The sequence below is a fragment of the Sceloporus occidentalis genome, unplaced genomic scaffold (assembly GCF_023333645.1).
Source record: "Sceloporus occidentalis isolate IW3139 unplaced genomic scaffold, rSceOcc1.0.p SCAF_319, whole genome shotgun sequence".
NCBI lineage: Eukaryota > Metazoa > Chordata > Lepidosauria > Squamata > Phrynosomatidae > Sceloporus > Sceloporus occidentalis.
In genome coordinates, this window is record NW_028317299.1 from 471,384 (window position 1) to 493,274 (window position 21,891).

A 21,891-nucleotide genomic window follows, 5' to 3' on the forward strand; every position below is an offset into this window, starting at 1 on the left:
CCCTGTCTCTTTTTACTTAAATCAGTTCTTGAATATGCGCTATAAGAGGGTGTGCAGGAAGAATTTATGCTTATTACTGGAAGCTTTTATTGAAGTAGAACACAAAGCTTTTGAGCAATGTATTCAAACATCATTGCTGTGTCATATACAGATAACTTGTCCCATCTAGCGCTTGTCTGTATACTTGATAACTTTCCAGAAATGCTGCCCAGGAGGTCTTACTATCCATATGGGAGATAGCTGGGGTCAGGTTACATAGGCAGGGTGCAGTATTGGGAGGTTGGTATAGCTATTGATTGGTAGCGCAGGAAGTTGGTAGAACTCAGCAAGGAGTAGGTTGAGTTCTCTACACCTGCAGAAGAAATGTACTGTCCTGATGCCATACCTGGAAAAATCCAGGGCAAGGTTAGCAGAGACTGCCCTAGAGATGGATGGTAATAACCACAGTCAGAGTTGGTGTTGAACCCAGCAAGGAACCAAAAAAGACTAAGAAGTTGCCAATTAAAATAACTTATAGCATCCTTGGACAACATTCTAGAATCTCTACCTTGTGAAGCTTACTCCACAGGCTGCAGGGCTCCAAAAACGAACATGGGGGCCCAGTACTAAGCTAAAGATGTGTGCCTCCTTTTTTTGGTGGGGGACTGCCCAGATCTTGCCAGAAGGCCAGGGCCCAGAGGTTCCCCTTGAACTTCTGTGGGGGACCACCCAGCTCCCACCAGAAGGCCAGGGCCCAGAGGTCCCCCTTGAACTTCTGTGGGAGACCACCCGGATCCTGCCAGAAGGCCAGGGCCTAGTAGCCCCCCTTGAACCTCTGTGGGGGACCGCCCAGATCCTGCCAGAAGGCCAGGGCCCAGCAGTCCCCCTTGAACTGTTCAGACTTCTGATGCAACAGTGCTGATATACTATTTTTTTTTTTTTTTTTTTATTTTTTTTTGACAAAGCCGTTTTACAAACCTCTAAACTGCCTGTATTATATAATAGTGGCCCTGGTTGGCCATGCCATCTCCTGCTCTTTCTTTGGGATACCATTACATAAGTTATGGTGGGTAAAGGTGATGAAAAACCCTCCCACTAAAATTAAAGGAGTAGTAGAAGCATTATTAAACACTCATCTACAGACACCAAACAAGCTAGAAGGCTTGTTTTTCCCTCAGAAATCTCATGGAGCTGCCACAACTACAAGGGATTCTGGGTAGGCGCATGCAAATAAGGTTAATAAGTATCACCTTTTGCCTCTATAGCCACTTTGTACATGGATCCCTTGAAAGTATTTGCCCGCTGTACAAGACAGCCTTTAGATAAAACTCGGGAAGAGGTTTAATAGCCAGATCACCACTCATGGACAGCTGTTTCGTCCTTAATGGGACTTGTCATTACTATCAAGAGATCCATGTATAAAGTGGATATAGAGGCAAAAGGTGATAATTATTGGCTTTTTTGGCATGGGCCTACCCAGAATCTCTTGTGGTTGTGGCAGCACCATGAGATATCTGAGGGAAAAACAAGCTGTTTGAAGATGAGTGTTTAATAATGCTTCTACCACTCTTTGGGACAAAGCCAGGCAATGCCTACTGAAACCATTTAAGAGGGAGGCTTTTTAATTTGTAATATATATATAATGTCCCTAATACAGGCGAATAAAACTTTTAGCCAGCTTGAATATTTCCATACAGCAAGTACTGATCTGCATTTGTATTCAAAGCAGTAAAGACTAATTCAAGTATACTGTTCTGAATATTTGGAGAACTCATGAAATACCTTTAGTCCTACTGTCCTACTTCACTCTACCTTCAAGGCCCCTCTTCTTCCTTTAGCTGCCTCTCATAACGAAGGGAATTTAAAAGTCCAGAAAAGATTAGGTGAACATTTGCTATCAAATAAAACCTAATGAATCCTGCTCTGGAGGGAGGGGAGAGGGTGTAGATGGGTTAGAAGCATAGAATTTGACAGCTGATAATTAAGAAGTCCTGTCCATTTTCTTCCCTGCTGTAAAAATCTCAAATCTTATTTGGTGCATGGTCTTGTCTTCCATGCATGATATCTATATGCCTGTCCCATACTGTATTCACTTCTACCACTGGAAGGCAGTTCCATGTATTATTATTATTTATTACTATACTTTATTTATAAAGCGCTGACAGATTCCGCAGCGCTGTACAAAGATGAAAAGGTTACAGATAACGACAAGTACAATACAGCAATTGACATATAGATACAAGAGGAATGAAGGGCCCTGTTCCCTCGGGAACCTACAATCTAGGTGGATAAGGGGTGAGAAACAGGAGGTGATAATAATATATATATTACCTCTCAGAAAATGTAAAAAACATAATATAGTTAAGTAGTAACTTAGGGCAATTGGAACATAGGAGTTTATAATTGAGGGCATTTGCTTTCATTTTAGCATCTTTGGGGTGCAGGGTGTTAGAAGGAGAGGCATGATCTCCAACTAGAAATAGGGATGACAAATATTCATTATGTTATTACTCCCCACCACACATGATTGCCCTCCCTTGGTTAACAGGAGGATCAGAGTATCTCTCTTTTTTTCATTTATTTCAATTCACTTTTGCAAGTTTCAGGTGAGGACATGTGAGATGTCATTTCACATGCTCTTACCTACAATTCACAAAAAAGTTAGCATTGAACACACTTGTATGTGCTCTCTTTTGAATTGCTTTCTGAGTTTTAAAATGTGAAGGGATACAACTAAAGTTGAGTCTGGTCAGTCTAGTTAACCATTTAGTCAGCCATATGCCTGTATCTGAATAGGTGCAGTTGTGGCTGTAATAGATTGTGGGCTGCTTGAGTAATAGAAAGCTCTGCCTCTTATTGTATGTCCCTAAGCTTACAAGACTTCCTGTTTAATTGAAATACATTTATTTCAACCATATTTAACTAAAAACAGACATTCTCTACAGTGTAGAATTGTTAACACAAAAATAGCTAACAGATTGAATTCATGTTAAAGAATAGACTTTCAAAGTTCATTGGATGCCACTTCAAGTCCTGCACACATGGCCACGTATAGTTTCTATATTATTTCTTTATTAATTATTAATTAATGCCGCACATGCATTTAACAGAATAAAATAGTGTGTGTTTTGAACAATAAGACCTCACAGGAAAAAAATATCATAAGCTAAAGTTTGGGTCAATATTTTTGTTTACAGTAAAGCTTTTTGTATCACATTTTATTAGTCGATATATTATTATAATGTTTTCGCACAAATCCTTGTCCAGTGATATTTGCACTCACATTATTTCCAGCTGTGTAACTTTCTACTTCGCATAGACATCTGTATGGTGAAACGCTCGTATCACACGATCTAGCATGTCCATGGCAATTACACCTGTCGTGCAAAATAAGCGTTTTAGGAAATCAGTAACATTTGCCATTATAAATCTTTATTATTATTTGTCTGTCCTTACCTTCCACTGACAGTGATTTCATTTATTCCATAGTACTGATGCCTGTGGCTGATATTAAAGCTGCCTGTCCACTCCCTGTGATACTGGCCGAACATATGAATCCTCAAACTGGAAGCTTTCACAAACTCTTGGAGACTGTCAGTACGATAAAAGTCATTATATCCTGGTCGATTGGCTGGTTCTGGTTTAAGAATGCTAAAGGTGATATTGCCGCGGGAGTAAGGCGTATCCCTAAAACAGAATTAAGATTTTGATAAACATGTTTTCTTTTAACACCTATATTGTATATATCAATATCGTTGTAAGGATTACATTACAAGGGTACACTATTCATAAAAGTACTTAGCAATTCTTAATCAAAATGTCTAGCTTTTGCGTAAAGTTTCAGTGGAAAAAGAGTTTTCTAGGGGAATGGCTTTGTGAAGGGGTGGGGCTGAGCCCCAGACAGCCTTTAGTGGGTGTGGTCAAACACTGCTCCATGTGCGAAGTTAAAAACGGATCTGGAGACCCAGGGAAGCAAGGCTTCACTCAGAAACTCCAGATCAAACTCAAAGGGTTTCCAGTAATGCTAGTGGTGTATATATGGGAAGGGCAGTCGGCCCTGGGGGCCACTCATCATGGAGGGGGGCCACAATGGCACACAGAGACGATAAGTCTCCCAGCAATTTCCTCTTTCTCGTCTGCCTACTTTCTCCGCCGACTGCTTCTGTGTCCCTGTTTCCTTTCCCACAGCTCCTCTCCTTCTCTTGATTCTTGTCCTTCTGTCTTCTTTCGCATCTCCCTGTGCCTTTTTTCTTTGTCTGCTTCTCTCGAGGCACACTCTCTCCACCATTGGAGGAACCACTGGAGACGCTGTCCCCTTGGTTCTGCCCTTTTACAGAAGTACTATGAGCGGTCAGAATAATGCAGACAGACTCATGGAGGAATATAGGTGCAGAAACTCTCCTCTTTTTCCTTAAACTACACTACCAATGGTGTTTTTTTTCCTGCTGCCTACCAGTACCCATATTGTTATGGACAAATCATTCCACCTACAGATAAAACCTAGCCCTTGGTCCCTGGTAAAATAGTAACCAGTTGGGGACAGGTGAAGAGAGATTTGTGCTGGTGGAGACATAGACCTGTATGCCTCCCCACATGACAGCCTAACCCATCCACGTCCACTTTTCGGGAGTATGAGCAAGTATCCCGCTGCAGCTTTTTCCTTGGTAAATGTTTATATATAAAGTTGGAAGTGATTTATTATAAAGGCACACACGAGAGAATGCCTAAGAATACCTTGAATATCTGTAGAAATACTGCATGTCAAATAATATAAATCCTACCTGGGAAGCTGCTGACAGTTGACTGAATCAGGGTATTTAAGAATCCCATTGTTCTCCATTCCGAAATATTGACAATCATTAGCAAAATATTGCCAGTCCACCCAAGGTGAGTTTCTGTGTTTCTTTCTTTGGATTTTTAAAGCTTGTGGCATTAGACTGTAAAACTGAATTATGACGTAGAAAACCTAAAAAAAAAATAAAAAAAAAGTACGTAGAGCAAGTTTTATTCCAGTTCATTTAATAAAAATAATATTAACAATCCAAAGAATTTGAGCCGTCTTAGAATTAGACTTTTTTTTTATTTTGTTACTAATCAATCCTTCTTCATTTGCAACTACTTGGATTTGGATTCTACTACATGAAACAGATCAGTGTAAGAATTATATTACAGTTTCAAAAGGATCGACGTATTCATAAGGAATTGACTTTACCCGATGCTGATTCCATTCGGCAACACTAATTAGATAAGAGTTATAAGAACACTAGTCAAGATAATTATGATCATGTATCATAATCAGTAAAGGGAGATGCTGATGAAGGCAGAGTCGAAAGATAAAGTAGCGAATCCGCGCAAGGCTATTAATCTACAGAAATCATCAAGTATGGCAGCCTCACTGAGCAAGCACATTGGCAACGTTAACAGTCTAACGCATAGCCCAGATGCACACAGACATCATCGATGTTATCAGCCTAACTAATATGCTTGTGTTACTACGTTGAAACCACTTATTTGCTGCCTAATCACTGTTTTAAAGTGAAACGGAATACTAACGTGACTTACATACAGTATATCAGTCATATTAGTGCTAATCTCCTTGGATCGTTTTTCTTTGCTGTGTAAAAACGAAGTCAGAAAGTACTCGACATGTTTTTATTTTTTTGATCTGCGAACTACTCCGAAAACATTGTTACATGGAAGCCACATATCATTCTGAAGCATAGACGTTAGAGCTTGGGGTTGGGCGGAGAGTCAGAGAGTACTGGGCTGGGATTGGGTGTGGGCAAACATCAATCTGCCTGTAGAAAGAAGAAACTGACCAGTGGAAACAGGGCTCCACCTGGAACAATCACATAGAGTCCTCAGATATTCCCGTAACCTTCCGGTAAGATAAAAGTGTTCTAGAGGCTGACTATTTCCCACTAAAAAATAACTACAATCTAAATCAAAAGGAATAAACCAAAACCATTATAGTTCATCCATCTCTGCTATGGTTAGCAATGTTTTCTGTACAACATTCTTGGCTGTTTCGGCAGAAGATTACCTTCTCTGGTGGATGGCTGTAGCTAAACAGAATTTAAAGAGGATCTCTGACCATTTTTTGTTGTTGCATAATGTAACTGCAGCTTCATATTAGCCATTTGTATGTATTCTAGCCCAATCTACTAGACAAACACCCTGGCTCCTTACTCCCATACTTCTGTGTGGTAAACAATAGGATGGTTCTATGGAGGACTGGACTTCATTAGCATTGCCCATAAAGCATCAACTCAATGTGGTGTTTGAGCAGGGAACGTCACCCAAAATATCACATGACTGATGACAATGGCAGCCTCTTGGTCTCAGATAAAGGAAGTTTATTAGGGCAAAATTAGAAAAATAAATCATTTTTGTGCTATCCTAGATTTCTGTATACAGCACTGGATTTTATGTTGTTTTTTGATGCATGAAAGTAAATATCATTCATATAGTTTAGGAAGTAGTTTAAATTCTGTTTATTTACTTATAGGTACAACTAAGTATTTGCAATAAAAATGTTACAAACAAAACCATGTACAGGAATCAGATATTTGCTAGTAAGTTAAATAAACGTATGGCAAATTTCAACAGTCACCTGATATTGTCCGTTGAGAAGGTCCAGGGTTATGGTATTGCCATTGTGAAAATCCAAAGATGAAAGCAAGGGTGAAATCCATGTGGTTTCAAGGGCCTTATCATTAATGTATGATAAAGGATGTGAATCTGGATTTAGTCTTAAAATGATGTCCTTGGTTGTCTCATTAACACCATTAGGCATGCAAAACCTTTCCTTCAAAGGGTGTACACGAGGATGACTACCAGGGCAACGACATTCCGACTGAATGTGCAAATAGGGGAACTCTTTGGAAAACACTTCAATGATCTCTCTGCAATAAAAAAAAAAGAGACCTTAGGACACTACAATACATTTTAAAAAATACATGTTACCCAGTAAAATGACCAGCACTTAGGTTCAGGTTCATATTACCTGGGTTTAAAATGCCATGCTAGACAGCTCTTCAGAGACAAGGAATACTAAAATCCATATACATAACCCATGATGGAACTTTTTCACTTTTCCCGAATCCTACATTTTGCAGTTCTATCCATTAATTAAGCAAATTTAATTGTATGTATCAGGCAATCTCACCTACTGTTGCCTAAATTGCTGATTGTTGTGGATTTGTTCAGGCAGCCATGGGTAAGACTAGGGTTAGAAGTTCAGTATTCAGCTTGTTACCTGTAAAAAAGACACCTGTCCACAGAAGCAATCAATCAATCAGATTCCAAACTCTCCACCATGGCCAAGACCAAAGCGCTGTCCAATGATGTCAGGGACAAGATTGTAGATCTACACAAGGCTGGAATGGGCTACAAGACTATCGCCAAGCAGCTTGGTGAGAAGGTGACAACAGTTGGTGCGATTATTCGTAAATAGAAGAAACACAGAATAACTGTCAATCTCCCGTGGTCTGGGGCTCCATGCAAGATCTCACCTCATGGAGTTTCAATGATCATGAGAACGGTGAGGAATCACACCAGAACTACATGGGAGGATCTTGTCAATGATCTCAAGGCAGCTGGGACCATAGTCACCAAGAAAACAATTGGTAACACACTACGCAGTGAAGGACATGGAGGTGGAAACATTATGATTTGGGGGTGTTTTTCTGTTGGTGGACAGGACAGCTTTACCGCATCAAAAGGAACGAGGGACGGGGCCATGTACCATCAAATCTTGTGTGAAAACCTCCTTCCCTCAGCCAGGGCATTGAAAATGGGTCGTGGGTTGGGTATTCTTGCATGACAATGACCCAAAACACAGGGCCAAGAGAACAAAGAAGTGGCTCAAGAAGAAGCACATTAAGGTCCTGGAGCGACCTAGCCAGTCTTTAGACCTTAATCCCATAGAGAATCTGTGGAGGGAGCTGAAGGTTCGAGGTGCCAAACGTCAGCCTCGAAACCTTAATGACTTGGAGAGGATCTGCAAAGACGAGTGCGACAAAATCTTTCCTGATATGTAGCCAACTACAAGAAACGCCCTACCTCTGTGATTGCCAACAAGGGTTTTGCAACCAAGTACTAAACCATGTTTTGCAAAGGGGTCAAATGCTTATTTGAAATGCGTTATTCTGGATTTTTATGTTGTTATTCTGTCTCTCACTGTTCAAATAAACCTACCATTAAAATTATAAACTTATCATGTCTTTGTCAGCGGGCAAACGTACAAAATCAGCAGGGGATCAGATAATTTTTTCCTTCACTGTATATACACACAGAACTAAGAACTTTAATGAAACAAGCAAAACAAGAAACAACATAGTCGATTAATACAAAAATGCAGAATGTACTATCAAATTCCATACATATAATACAATTGTTTCCTAATTTTAGGACTCCTAGATAGCGGGTACATTTTATAATATAAGATACATTATAACCTGAATGTTAGGGGTTTTCCTGCCAATTCAATCTGAACAAATAACACTTTTTTTGTACCTGTTTGTAAGGGCCATTTCATACAGTCGAAAATCTTGCATTCTTCCAACAAACTGTTCCAGGCCTGTAAAATATAAACATTTTTATACACCTGTGCCAAGGCTCTATACTGCGAATATTTACATCCTTTGTAGCTGCAGTTAATTTTATATCCCGCACCCCTATAAAACTTTCCTAATGATACCAAAGGTTCCATTCGTCATATTATAAAAGGATGATTTATATTATCTTTGAAGAACATTTTGTACCATTTTTTATTCTGATTAGCAAGGTGGTAAGGAGCCCGCCTCATTAAGCGGAAGTAATGAGCCAATCCAAGTGCCACCTTTAATTAGCAAAGAGATAGGTACAATTGTTCTTTAAACTTCTACCATGAAGACAGAAAAGTGTTTTGTGATTAAAAGTGCCAAAATATTGCTTTGAACTGTTATGATTTTTATAGTGATTTCATGTTGTGCCTTAATGATTTTAGAGCTTAATAACTAACGAAACAAATTACTAAATTACTAAACAAATATAGATATATTGTAAGAAATAATTTTTATACTTTTATTCTGTTCAACACACATTAGGCCTGAATGCATATATTTTTAAGCACGTGACGTAGCTTTTCTGTGGAATGTTGGTGTATCCTATGTCTGCTCCAATAGGATTCTTTAACGTATACCCTAACTGAATGTAAAGGGGTATAAATAATCATGGTTACAAGGGCAAGGTCTCTTTCACCTTCATCTCACCAAGAAAACCGAGCCTACAGTACCTACGACCACCATCTGTTCATCAACCAGTACTGTATGAAAAACAAAATCTGAACGTAGACAGAAATACAATATAATATAATAATTTTTACATCCAGAAGATTATCCATGGTTTCTCAAGTGCATGGTTATACTATATTCCAATTTTTACTACAATTGTGCCAATTTTCACAGCCCTAGGCTTGACCCTCATAGTCTACATACATGGCATCATCCTTTCTAATAAGAATGAGACTATGATGTTATATGTTATATGCCAACGCTTCACCTCAGAGGCTGCACAGTTTTGGGTAAAGATACTATAGGGAGGCTGTCAGCAGGGGAGGGCTGGCACCTTTTGGGCTGCCCAGGCAAAACTAAGTGGCCCCTCAGTAACGTATACACTGGCACACATTTTACACACTCTCACACTGACACACACACATACATTATGCTACAAACATAGTTACACCCAAACACACATTTACACACTAATGTTAACACATTAACACATATACACTCATACTAATACACACACACATGCTAACACACATACACACACATGCTAACACACATACACACTCAAGCTAACACACATACACACTCATGCTAATAACACATACACAGTCATGCACACACTCCCTTTAAAGCAAACGTAACACATGCTAACACATGCACATTCACTGTAACATGCATATGCGTGACATATTGTGCTACTGTAACATTTCATGGTGTGACCGGTGAATGTTGCAATCTTTTTTTCCCAATACAAAGAGTACACTGTTCCAGAGAGATAGTTTATTAAAGCTACGCTCTCTGCCAGTCCGTGCCCTGCTGTAGTATTTCATGTTCTGCCAGAACTGATAGGTCTCAAGCACATCAGATAAATTGTCTACATGGTGCGGACTTTCCCAAGATTAGAAACCACATACATACAATCATAAAAGAAACGATAACATCGCATAGTCATGGAACTTTGTATGTTAGACGTGTGATTCCATGTACACATCTCGGCACAAAAAAGGAAAATTCTGTTTCTAGTTAGTATTACCCCAAAGGCATCAAGTGAAATATTGTACAGAATGGTAAAAGAGATTTACGATAAGTTGTTCAACACAAATTTACCGCAGCTCTGCTCCTATGACAATGCGTCTCATTTTTCATTTTATGCTGCATTTTGCAACCAGAGTTAGAGAAGTTATCTGTGCATTGCTTCACCTCTATTCACAGTGTATCTTTCTTATACTCATCAGCCAGTGAAAAACTGGAAGCAACTCTTTAGTAAAATGTGCTTCCAGTCTTAGAGTCATGGGATTTCAGATAAGTCGCTTAAGTACTTCTGTTTTTATCAAACCCTTCAGCCTTCCTCCTTCCATCCTTCCATCCTTCCATCCTTACTCTCACTCAGGTGTAGTCCCCATCTAACAGTTCTAAAGCACCAGTACTACTCCTCGTTACCGTTTATCTGATCCATATCCCTGGCCAAATTCTTACCTCCATATCACCCTTAATTGCCCCTTTCCTTCAATAAACTTAATACACCCTTTTGTCATTCCTAATAAAACTCTTGTTCCCATAGCATGCTGGGCGCATCAATATTGCATAAACTACCAGTCGTATCCGACAGAAGAAGCCCGTCCCACATCCACCAATATTTTATGCAATATTCCTATATCCTTTTATTAACATTTTACTGAAATTATGTTGTTATTAGTGTTTAAGGAATTTAAAGAAAGATATTTGTTCTCACTACAGTTGTCCTCTAAGCAGAATGAGGAAATGATCTCTGGCTCCACTGGATCTCTCTGATGGCTGCCTTGCGGTGCCAGTTGTGGATCCAAATGACAGTGTGAGGACCAAACTATGGTCCAAAGCATATTTGGCACCACAAGAGAAAGCAGTGCCAAGAAAGATCTAAAATATTCGATAACTGACTTGATCTGATTTTTAGAGCCTCTAATGAATAAGCAACTTAACATCACCTTTTAAAAAAACAACTAATTTTTATTTATATTTAAAATATATTTAAATATATTTATATTTATTTATATTTTCATTACAACCATTACTCAGTCCAGCATATTAAGATCAAGATATCAAAAATTACATAGATAATATTTTTGGTTTTCCAAACAATTTATTTCCATTTCCATGTCTATAACAAAGGGGAACGCAAAGGCAGGGCTAATGAGGACTCCCCTTTTTTTTGTATGGAAATTCTCCATTCTCCCTCTTATATAACTATTATAATTTGATTTCCGTTTCCTAAAGGTTATCTTACTCTTTCCCCTAAACACAGAAAAGTCACCAGTGTAAAGAACTGCTTATCTAGATGTAAGAGAATTATCAGATGACAGCTCAATTAGTAAAAAAGGATTAACATACCGTTAGCATTTTGTCCCAGTACAACCGAAGTGTTTACTACTTTATCAGATATAGGGTCGCTCAAAGTCCTGGAGTCGAACGCGGTTCCGTTATCTTCCAGGCCGTCGACAAAACAACTAATCCTGGTTTGGTGAACCTGGAAATAGAGACATGGAATAAACTGGATAATCATGTACAAGTGTTATTATTATTACTACATTCTAATTACAGAGTGCCATCAGATTACGTAGTATTAATACACTAATAGGGGCAGTTCCGCTTTAATACCCAACTCCTTTGTTATGATGTGACTCTTAAAGAGTTTTATTTTTAGGGTTCAGTGAAACAAAGGCAAATGTTTTCTTGCACTGGTAAAGGTGGGTTTAGATGCTTCCATCTTTACTGACTTTTAGCACATGGGGGATATTGCAGAGACAATAGATTTGCCATCTTCTATAGATAAAAATTAATACCATTCTCAGTCCAAAAAAACATTAGCTATCTAGATTGCCAATATAGTGGAGCCGGCCCTGAGATAGATAACTAATAGAAAAATTATCTGAAGTTATCTTGCATCTTTAAATATACTGAGAATCGGGGGTAGGATGGAACTGGGTTTGTGAAGGACATTTGCGTAAATGTCATGGATAGACCATGGACCACCACAAGCCTCTTTTAGGTGCGTTCAAGAAAGGTCTAGTTACTGTGAGTTGGCAGTTATGTCGGGATTGTAAAGCAGATTAACGCAATTTAGGGAAAGATTACAAAAACAGCAAAACCTAATCGGGTTTGTCTATGAATCAGCTCACAAATGATCACATGGTAACTTGCAAGCAATTTCATGGTGACTCACAAGCACTAACATAGCGACAAAAAGCTCTATCGAGGGCAACTTGTAAACTGCCACTCAAAAATACCCCTTTGTCTAATCTTGCTTGGTTAACATACAGTGCATGAATGTCTCCCATAGCATTCATTTACCCACAAAAGAGTTGGCTGTGTTACCATCCCTTACTGAACCAGCAAGCACACTTCAATCACACGAGAGAGCGATCGCCTGTATCTATGGAGAATGAGTACCTTTTAGACAAGGGAAACAAGAGGTAAGTAATAGGAAATTCTATTCACACGAGTTCAGTATCCTGATTTTCACTCGGCTTAAAAAAAAAAATCACCGTATGAGAACAAGTTCACTAGAATGCACATTCTTCCTTATGAACATAAACTCAATTGCCTTTCATTGTTAACCGAATGATTATGATCGGAGCCCTTAGGTACTGCGATGATGCATAAACAGCATATATATTTACGAAGGGGAGCAAATAACCCTTCCAAACTGTAATGTTACTGGCAGATTATGTTTTAAATAACAGTTCTGATACTATTGCTTACAATTTCAGTAAATTGTGCAGTTCCAAAGCCATTCCAATTCGGCATTTACCACCGAAGGCAAAAAAAAAAATGAATTCTAAGAGAGCGTTATTTATTGTTTACAAACATTTTTGCCGGAACGTTAATGTTTTCTTTCGGAATCTCTATCTCCTATTTTCTTCCTATTGCCCAATCTATATGCATGAAGACTCTGTTGGATTTCATTACAAAAGCAGTTAAACATAACAACTATAGATAGAATAGCCCTTTTTTTATATTATTATTTTTTTTAAAAGCCTGTTCCTGTCATTCATGCTTTGACTGTTATCATTATAAAAGATACGACCGTCCCGTAGCGTTATTTGTAATATTATCTCATGTTTTACAACACCCTTGCACAATGCGCAGACGTATGAAATATAACTCATGAAAAGTTCTCACTGGTATTAATGCATAAAAAAGAAAGTGGTTTCATCTCAACTGTCTTTACCCGGCCAAAAGCTGACGTACTGCTCATATTCCTTTATCACATTAGCCCAGCCACGGGGGAAACACATTTGTTCTACTCAACTCCACTAAAGATACCATTACCAATCTCACATATACATGTTTTATATCAGCGGTATTCTCAGAGTATGAGGGAGCAAACAATATATTAAGACTAGCATGACAGTTTATTTAAGAAAAGAAAATTGTGTCTGTAGAGGGACAGAAGTTGGAAATGTATGTCTAAAGCTTTATGTCACAGTTCTAATAAAGGTAATAATTCTTTAAAAATGTTCTTTATAGCAGGAAACACTCTTGTGATAGTCCTGTCATATCATTCAAATAGAAATGTTATTTTTATAAGTTAAAGTACACCGTTATTATTTTTTTTATGAAATGTATTTTTTTCTATAAAATAAAAAAAAAATTAGAAATCTGTCTTTTTATTGTAAGATGATTTTTTTTTTTGGAGGGGAGGGAATTTATTGGAATGATTACTTGGTAACATAAACGTCATTAAATAAAAATAAAATAAATGTGCATCATATTTAGAAAATGTAGTAGACAATATATATATTTTCAACGAGTATTTAATACATTTTAAGAAACATTTTTAACCAAAAACGATAGCATATATAGGGATATGCTGATGACTAAGAATATTAAAGGCATATATTTATTCTATATGATAAAGGTGCCTAAAAAAAAAGCACATTCATCACATTTTTATACTATTTATTGTAAACCAATCTCCTCATTTTATTCACTATATCTTCATACTATCAATCCAGAAGGTAAGAAAAAGATCCACTGTTAAGATTGAAGGAGCTACGGTTTTATCTTAAAGAAGGATGTTCTTCAGAGTAGGGGCCATAAAGCCCTGGAATACCCATGAAGGGGCTAATCGCATGTTGGGGTTGTGGTAGTTGCATATGTGGGTGGTGATAGCTGCACAAGGGGGCAGGGCTAATCTCAGACCATCCTTAGTGGGCGGAGGCTGGAAGAGAAATGGGCAGGGAGTGGGTGTGGTCAAACACTGCTCCACTGCCCAGAAAAAAGGGAACTGACCTTGAGACCCGGGGTAGGCTTCCAAGCCAAACCTGGAGAGTTTCCAATTGCATTGACCCAATTATCCCGTTGACCCCATTATCAAATTACACCACGTAGATGACAGTGTACAACATATTGCAGAGAAGTCATTAAATTCCATAAATATACTAAAGAAATTCAGTTCATCTCTCTTTTTTCCCCTCCTTTAGCTTTGCTAAAACAGCCCACCATCTGAAACCAAGCACTAACCCACAGAGTTCATGTTATTTAAATATCCTATTTCACACCCTGAAACCACTTAGCCCATAATTGCTGCTACAACAGAGCTACTACTCCCTATTTTCACCCCCTTTTGTTTCTACTACTCCCTTAGATTGTAAGCTCATGAACGGGGACCTCAGGAGCCCACCATAGGCTCCTGAGACGTAACAGTGGACTTTAAGCAGAGGGTGATGCTTGACTTGGGCAGGGCCTGGAGGCTGTACTTCCAATTATAGATGGTGGACCCCTGGATTGCATTACATACTTCCAGCAGGTGACAGTGGACACTAATTGCAGTACAATATCTGGTCTCTTTGCATGGATTTATGTGTGGCAATGTTGAGAGAACCAGAGCTCTCTAGATCCAAGTTTCCCCTTCCTCCTGCCTGTCTGACCAATATTATTGGTTCTGATGGCAGGATTGTGTAAATTGGTGTGATTTTCTGTTATAACTAATCTGCATATGATCTGCATATTGTGTTTTGCTTATGGTGTGATGCATGCTGGTCATAGCTCACCGCCAGTCTGTAGAAAGGCTCTTGGAGGCTGGTGGTGATTGTTTCCTCAACAAAGTTAGTTTCTGTTTTATTTTGGAGCAAGTATTGTCTTCTTCTTGGGTTAAGTCTTGCTTGCTTCTTGGTCTTTTGATTAAGATCAAGTGATTATCTGTGTGAGAAGGCTTGTTGTGCGCTGCTGGCAATTTTTTATCACACCAGCTGGGGAGTCTGGGTCTTTTACTGGGAGCATTTTGTATATAGTTTTGTCACATGATTGTACTGTTTTTTCCACATATTCACATTTTTTTCTATTAAAAGTTTATTGATGCAGTCAGTTTATGTACAAGACACTGAAAAGCCACGGTGGAGCCGGGTCCCCTAAAGGTCTGGCTTTTCTGGTGAGGTGGCGAGTTAGGCAGCTCTTCTGAGCAGCCCCCCCCCCTCCAAGCGACGATTTCAGTGGCCCCAACCCTTGGCTGGGGAGGGAAGGAAGGGGTCGCATATCCTTCGGGAGTGCGACCCCTGAAGAAAATGAAGAAGGGGACCTGGTGTCCACTGTGGCCTTATGGCACTTTGGCACTGGCACTTTTTTCTGTTTTTTTCACAACGAAGCACGAACCTCGGGGCTTCAATAAAAAAAACAAAAAAAACCTGTAAACTACAGTGCCGATGAGGTTCCCGAAGAGCTATGATTCCTGCTGTCTACAACACTAGCCCTGCCTGGTTGAGGTTTTGTGTTGCCGGTGGCCATGGGGAGAAGGGAGGATCGCCTGGCGGGTGTACCCAATCGGGGTACAGGTTGTTCCTGTCACACTGAAGTATCTACTTACCTCTGTGTTGTTTAACATTGATAGAGAGAATTAGCATTCTTCTTCATGTAAAAGGGTCTCTCAATTTTAAAGGACACGTTTTCACTTGATATTCAAACAGTTATGATGTAAAACACTTTCATTAAATTATAAGTACCTTAACCTTTTCTTGAAAGAACTGGAAGATTTAAAGATTTATAAAGAAATTTTTCCTGAACTAGAAAATGACTCATTTTTGACATGTATTGAAATGATAATGCTGATTTCAATAGGCATTCTAAGAGCATTTTTCTCCCTAGAGAGTAATATAGTCATGGTTTCCCCTTCGCATTTTGATTTTAAACTTTCTTCGCAGAGCTTTTAACGTGCCACCGTCTGCCAAAGTACGTAGAGTTACATTGATATGACCAGGCAAAATAAAGGCTATGAAAAAAGATTATGTTTCATAATTGTAGACAGTGAACCTAGAAAAGACACATCAATCTGACATCTTCAGGAAAACTTCTAAAAGCGCTTTTGTTTAATCAGTTTTGGGTTCGGTCAATGGAAATTCATTAAGGGCTATGCAATTTTCCGGATAGCACAAGTATATCTTTGGTTAGGTAGGGAGTTTGAAGCACTCTGAGGCTAATAGTCACTATGTAATAATTAATAGTTGCTGTATAATGCACTCCTAAGATGGAGAAGCTTTGGAATAACTGAATAAAACACTAACCGCATAATTAATGAACTTATCTTGAGTAATATTGGTAATGATCAAAGGATGTAAAGTTAGGACTGGAAAGGGCATATGGGGGAAGGAGCTCTGCCAGTGCTGTATTCCGATATCTTTTACTAGATGGCAACCACATATAGACAAATATTTGTTATATATATATTTTTTTTTATTATTATTTTTTTAAATTATTATTTATTTATTTTACTGTGACGTAAATAATTTCTAGAAGGTAGAGCCATTTGCTAGGTGTATAAATATATGCACATTTTTACAACATCATAGTACGTAAATGTTCTAGTGGCTGCTGGGCTTCAGTTACGCAACACGGCTGGAAAAGTTGCTCATGCGCACCCAACGCATTGTACCTTGCAGACATGTGCAACACGTGGTCAGAAACCAAATTCTCCCAACAAGATGTCTGCGACAAGGAAAGTCACAATGTTTCTCGGCCAAGATTAAGAACCCACGTCTCTCATTTTAACCCAGTATTTCTCCTTTTAGCTCATTTTTCTTTCATCCAGTTCCCTTTTCTCTTGCTTTCCTCCTGTTGGGGCCTAACTCACGCAAACCCCGATTTAATGAATAAACCTTAAAGTTTATTCCTAGCATACTGTGCAACGAGAACTAGCTTTTGGCAACTAGAAAATATACCGCCGCAGATGAAAGGGCTAATAAAGTGCAATATCACCAGATTATCATCAATTTATCAAAACCTGAATGCAACATTCATTTTTTTTATATTTATATAACAAATTACTTTCAAGAAAAAAGACACTCAGGAAAAGCACATTTTCTAAATATTTAATATCTTGCATCTAATGAAACAATGCAGGTAGAGAACAGGAAGTGGTTTTCAACTTCCTGCTTGGGCTGACCGTAGAATTCTAATGTCCTCTGTACTGAGGGATCATGGGAAATGAAGGAAAAAGTGCATGAAATAACCTGGCTGTTCCTTTGATTTAAGACTTTGTGGAATCAGAAAAGCAAAGAATAAACCCGATGATAGATTGTTTCCAGTGCTGAATTCAATTATTGTTTTATCTCATGTGTGACAGTTTATCTTTAACAACATTTAATGTGCGTGCGTCATGTTTTACAACAGCAATATTATACTCTCCCAAAACACCCCGTCCTATGAAATACAAAGATTGATACAAAGATTAGGTAACAAACACCCCTTTAAAACTTTGAGGGTACCTTTCTTTTTACTCAAAATTTTAATTCAACATTTTTAAATTCCCGTTCGAAAATTATCCATGTCTCATAGAAACTAATTCTTTTATATTTGAAGAAAGCACAGAAGGATATTGTTTTATTATGTCCAGCGTTTCTTTTCACGCTCGGTTTTGAAACACTTTTCACGTTTAACCAAATGTTTGGATCTCTTTTATTTTTCTCTATTATAATTTTTTTTTTTTACTCACCTGCACACTAAGATGAATCCATTTCTTCACAAGAAATCTCCCTTGTGTCATTACTTTTATAGGAGGCTGCAAACCATTTACTGTGCGATAATAAAATACGGTTTCTTTCTCTGAGATTGTAAGTTTGAACACAATCTGTCCATCAGCAGACTTTTCTATCACACACCTTTAAGAAGTAAATAGGAAAAAAGATCAAAATCACCTTTAGGTAAACATGTATGCCAAAATAAAATGTAACTTGTACGGCTTAAGAGTACACAAGCGGTAATGCACAGATAACTTGTAATGGAAAAAAAGATATTTTTGCTTTAATACAGTTAGCTTACTGCCTTCCCCATTTACTACATATGTCATCTAGAGCTTTTGCTGTATTCCAATCCTTTCATGGTTTAACCGAGTCTCTAAGCTGATTTTTTTTTTCTCCTGGTTCACTTGAGAATTTCTGTGTATAACTTTATATTGCCTTGTATACGTATTCATATTTTCTTGTGTTACAACTAGAATCAATACGACAATAAAGCCTACCAAACAGAAATGTATAACTATGAGACAAAAAATGTGTTTTAATGGTATTGTGGTGTTTTTATTTTTTTATTTGATAAAATATCAAACTTTCATGCAGCTGCATATTAGCCAATAGCCATGTGTATGTTTTCTAGCTCTGTTATCTTATTAAACAAACACCCTGATTTATTATCATATACTGCCTCTGATGAAAATAGAATGGCTCAGTCTCAGTCACCCAGCCTGACACTCTGACTAATAAAAGTCTGTGGAGGAATTTAATTGTCCAAGCGGGGCTTCATTAGCACAATAAGACGAGACCAAGGGCTGATTAAGGTTATTCACTAAGGAGATGAGCTCTTAAATGTATTTTATGCTCATGGATAATTTGTTGGCTGTTTATGTTTCCAGCCAAGCTCCCCCACCAAGGTCAGTGCTTATGGCTGTGCATTTAGGGTTTTCAAAGTCTTCCAGCCATTCTCTATTTCATTACAAACCAATCAAGACAAAGAAGACTGAGGTATACTTTGGGTGTCACTCTTTACAGATAAGGTTTCCCAGAAGGCCTAAATACAATGTGCATGATAGTAATACATATGTGGGTCAAATCAAGTCAAAAGGCCATTTCTATACGGGACATAGGTGGTTGTTTAGTTGAAGACCGGGCATTGAGTAGAGAAGGTTCTGCCAAACTGCAAGAGGTTGTTATAAACACCCTCATCACCAGATCTCCACGTCCACAGATAACAGAGACTTCTATGGTTAGACATATGAAAACATCTCCAAATAACTCTAAAACTATTGGAAACCATTAATATACAGAAATATACAAATTCTCTTGAGATGCTAGAAGCTGTAAGGTCCAGAGAAAAGAATACTTAAAAGGCAAACATTTCATCCGTGCTAAGTCTTTCTCTATGTTCATTCTACTATGAAGCCGGTATAATTATGGTGGAGTCTGGACATTCTTAGATAAATACTTTATTTTGAACAAGATTTCCTTTCCAACTTGCAACCCTGCCAATCATAAGTCCTGATCAATGACAAATGAGATGCCAAAAGTTGCCTAACCTAGAGAAATGTATACATAAGGTGTCATAGGAAAAAAATATAAACACAACAGAAAAACATATACCATAAAGCTATGACTACTTGCATAAGAACCACCAGAAACCACTTAACTAGCTCCAATTTTTTTCTCTAAAAACACAATTTTATCTGCTCCGTGATATGGAAACCAATGGGAAATAAGTCACGGAGAAATCATTTATCTTTTCCTCTTTATACTATTTAAATTTCACAGATGGCAGCTTCCCTGTTGTCTGTATCTTGGTATCTGTTCATTCCTTCAGGGCTTAATTGGAGAGCACTTTTAGTGGATGTTACATGAAAATTGGGTCAGAAAGTGGCCACACAAGAAGTCACACCTATAGCCAGTTCAACCACACACAACCCCCTCAAAATGAAAAAAAAATCCCGTAAAGAAATAATGCCGCTTTTTCAATCATTTGCTCCTGTTTAAACAAATACCTAATTAGTTACTTTCTTATCCTCGCTAAACAAAGCCGAAAAATACCATTCATCCTAATTTGGTGCCACGGGCAGGAATTCCTTAAAGATTTTATGCATTGTGTATCTAATGATAGCAGCTATTTTTAAGACTTGCCTCAGGTGGGTGCAATAGAAATTCAAAGATATTATAGCACATTATTTTTTAACACACATGTGGATACATTCAAAAGAATTTCGGTAGTGAACGCTCTGTAGGGAGCATCATTCTAGAGACAAATGGATTTTTCATTATTCAGCCAATTAGGGCATTACTTATTCTCTAGTTGCATGTGAATAATCGAATAATTATGTATACACGGTACACAAAAAACATGTCAAATTTACCAGGAAAACCTGTGCTAAAACATAATATATATATATATATATGTATATATATATATATATATGCTATTAATTATACTATCCCAAAGGCTTTCATTTTATTTGCTTTTTGTAGTTACTGAATCCCATATATTTTTGCAGTTAATTATTTATTTATTTATTTATTTATTTATTACAATTACCTTATTTGACTTATGTGACTATATTATTGTTTTAAATTATTAAACGGTACATTATTTGGAACCTATGTACCGGACCGGGGATTAATATGCCGCTGTGGCCAGTAAATAGCCCACCGTTTATAAAGTTTACTTGTTTCACAGGTTTATAAAGGAAACCTAGAAACCAATCATTCTTAACATCATTTTATTTTGTGGCTCATAGAATTAAAGGTAACATGAAAAATAAGTGAGAAAATGCTGATTGCTGAATAGTTTTCATTTGTGCCATTTTTGTATCATATTTGAAGCTGATACATTTTGTTGGGTTGATACAATTATTGTATGTTTGGATTTTATAGAATGTTTTTTGTATTCAGTTAAAATGCTAGTATGTAGCAATTAAGATGGGGTGTGTATTTTATAAAACCTTCATTGCATAAATGACATAGATAATCAAAATAACTCAGAGGAAGGAGTTGACCAGATCTTGATAACAGAAGATGTGTCTGGATCTGGCATGCCGGACCCTCTGAGAGGCTTCAAACGTCAAAGCTCCAGACTTCTTGCAATCTGCGGCTACATAATAAACGTGTTTCACTGCCCAGTGATTCTCCGTTGTGTGGCCTCAAACTCAGCATGAACGGTAAACATGCCAAGTCCTGGCAGAAACACTAAATACCCCACACCTAGAAATCTGTGTAAATAGAAAAAGTGGGTGATCTGCAAATCTGTCAATCTTCAGGCTAAAACATGCCATTTTTTTTTATAGAAAAATATTTCAAATAGAACCAGAAGGCTCAACATTGTGTTAGTAAGAATTCTTTTGGATTCCAAAGATTCCATGCTTGGATATTTGTGCGGGTGATTGAAACGCATCCTTCAAAGGGGATTCCACACTTGTCAAAAACCTACATTTTACATCGTAGTATACTTAATACCTAGTCTGCCTGTTGTTCCTGACATAGAGGCTCAGACGTCCTCGGTCTTGTCTAGTTAGGTCAGCTTTATGCCTATCCCATGCATTTTTAAATGTCCTCCCTGTATCAGGTTCTACCACCTCTGATGGAAGGCTGTTTTACTTGTCTAAAACCAAAGCCTTTAAGAATTATCCAAAGTCCAG

At 37.9% G+C, this 21,891-nt stretch overlaps 1 protein-coding gene across 1 annotated transcript in view; it reads right to left on the reverse strand.

The window, feature by feature from the left end:
• LOC149274819 (usherin-like) overlaps positions 1-21,891 on the reverse strand; it is a 287,860-nt gene that overhangs the window by 252,854 nt on the left and 13,115 nt on the right. The window contains exons 3-9 of the mRNA XM_089505229.1: positions 18,214-18,379; positions 11,619-11,754; positions 8,497-8,560; positions 6,593-6,884; positions 4,761-4,945; positions 3,436-3,666; positions 3,263-3,356 (exon numbers count right to left, since the gene is read on the reverse strand). Coding sequence (XP_089361355.1) covers positions 3,263-3,356; positions 3,436-3,666; positions 4,761-4,945; positions 6,593-6,884; positions 8,497-8,560; positions 11,619-11,754; positions 18,214-18,379 — 1,168 coding nt within the window. The remainder of the gene's footprint in view (positions 1-3,262; positions 3,357-3,435; positions 3,667-4,760; positions 4,946-6,592; positions 6,885-8,496; positions 8,561-11,618; positions 11,755-18,213; positions 18,380-21,891) is intronic.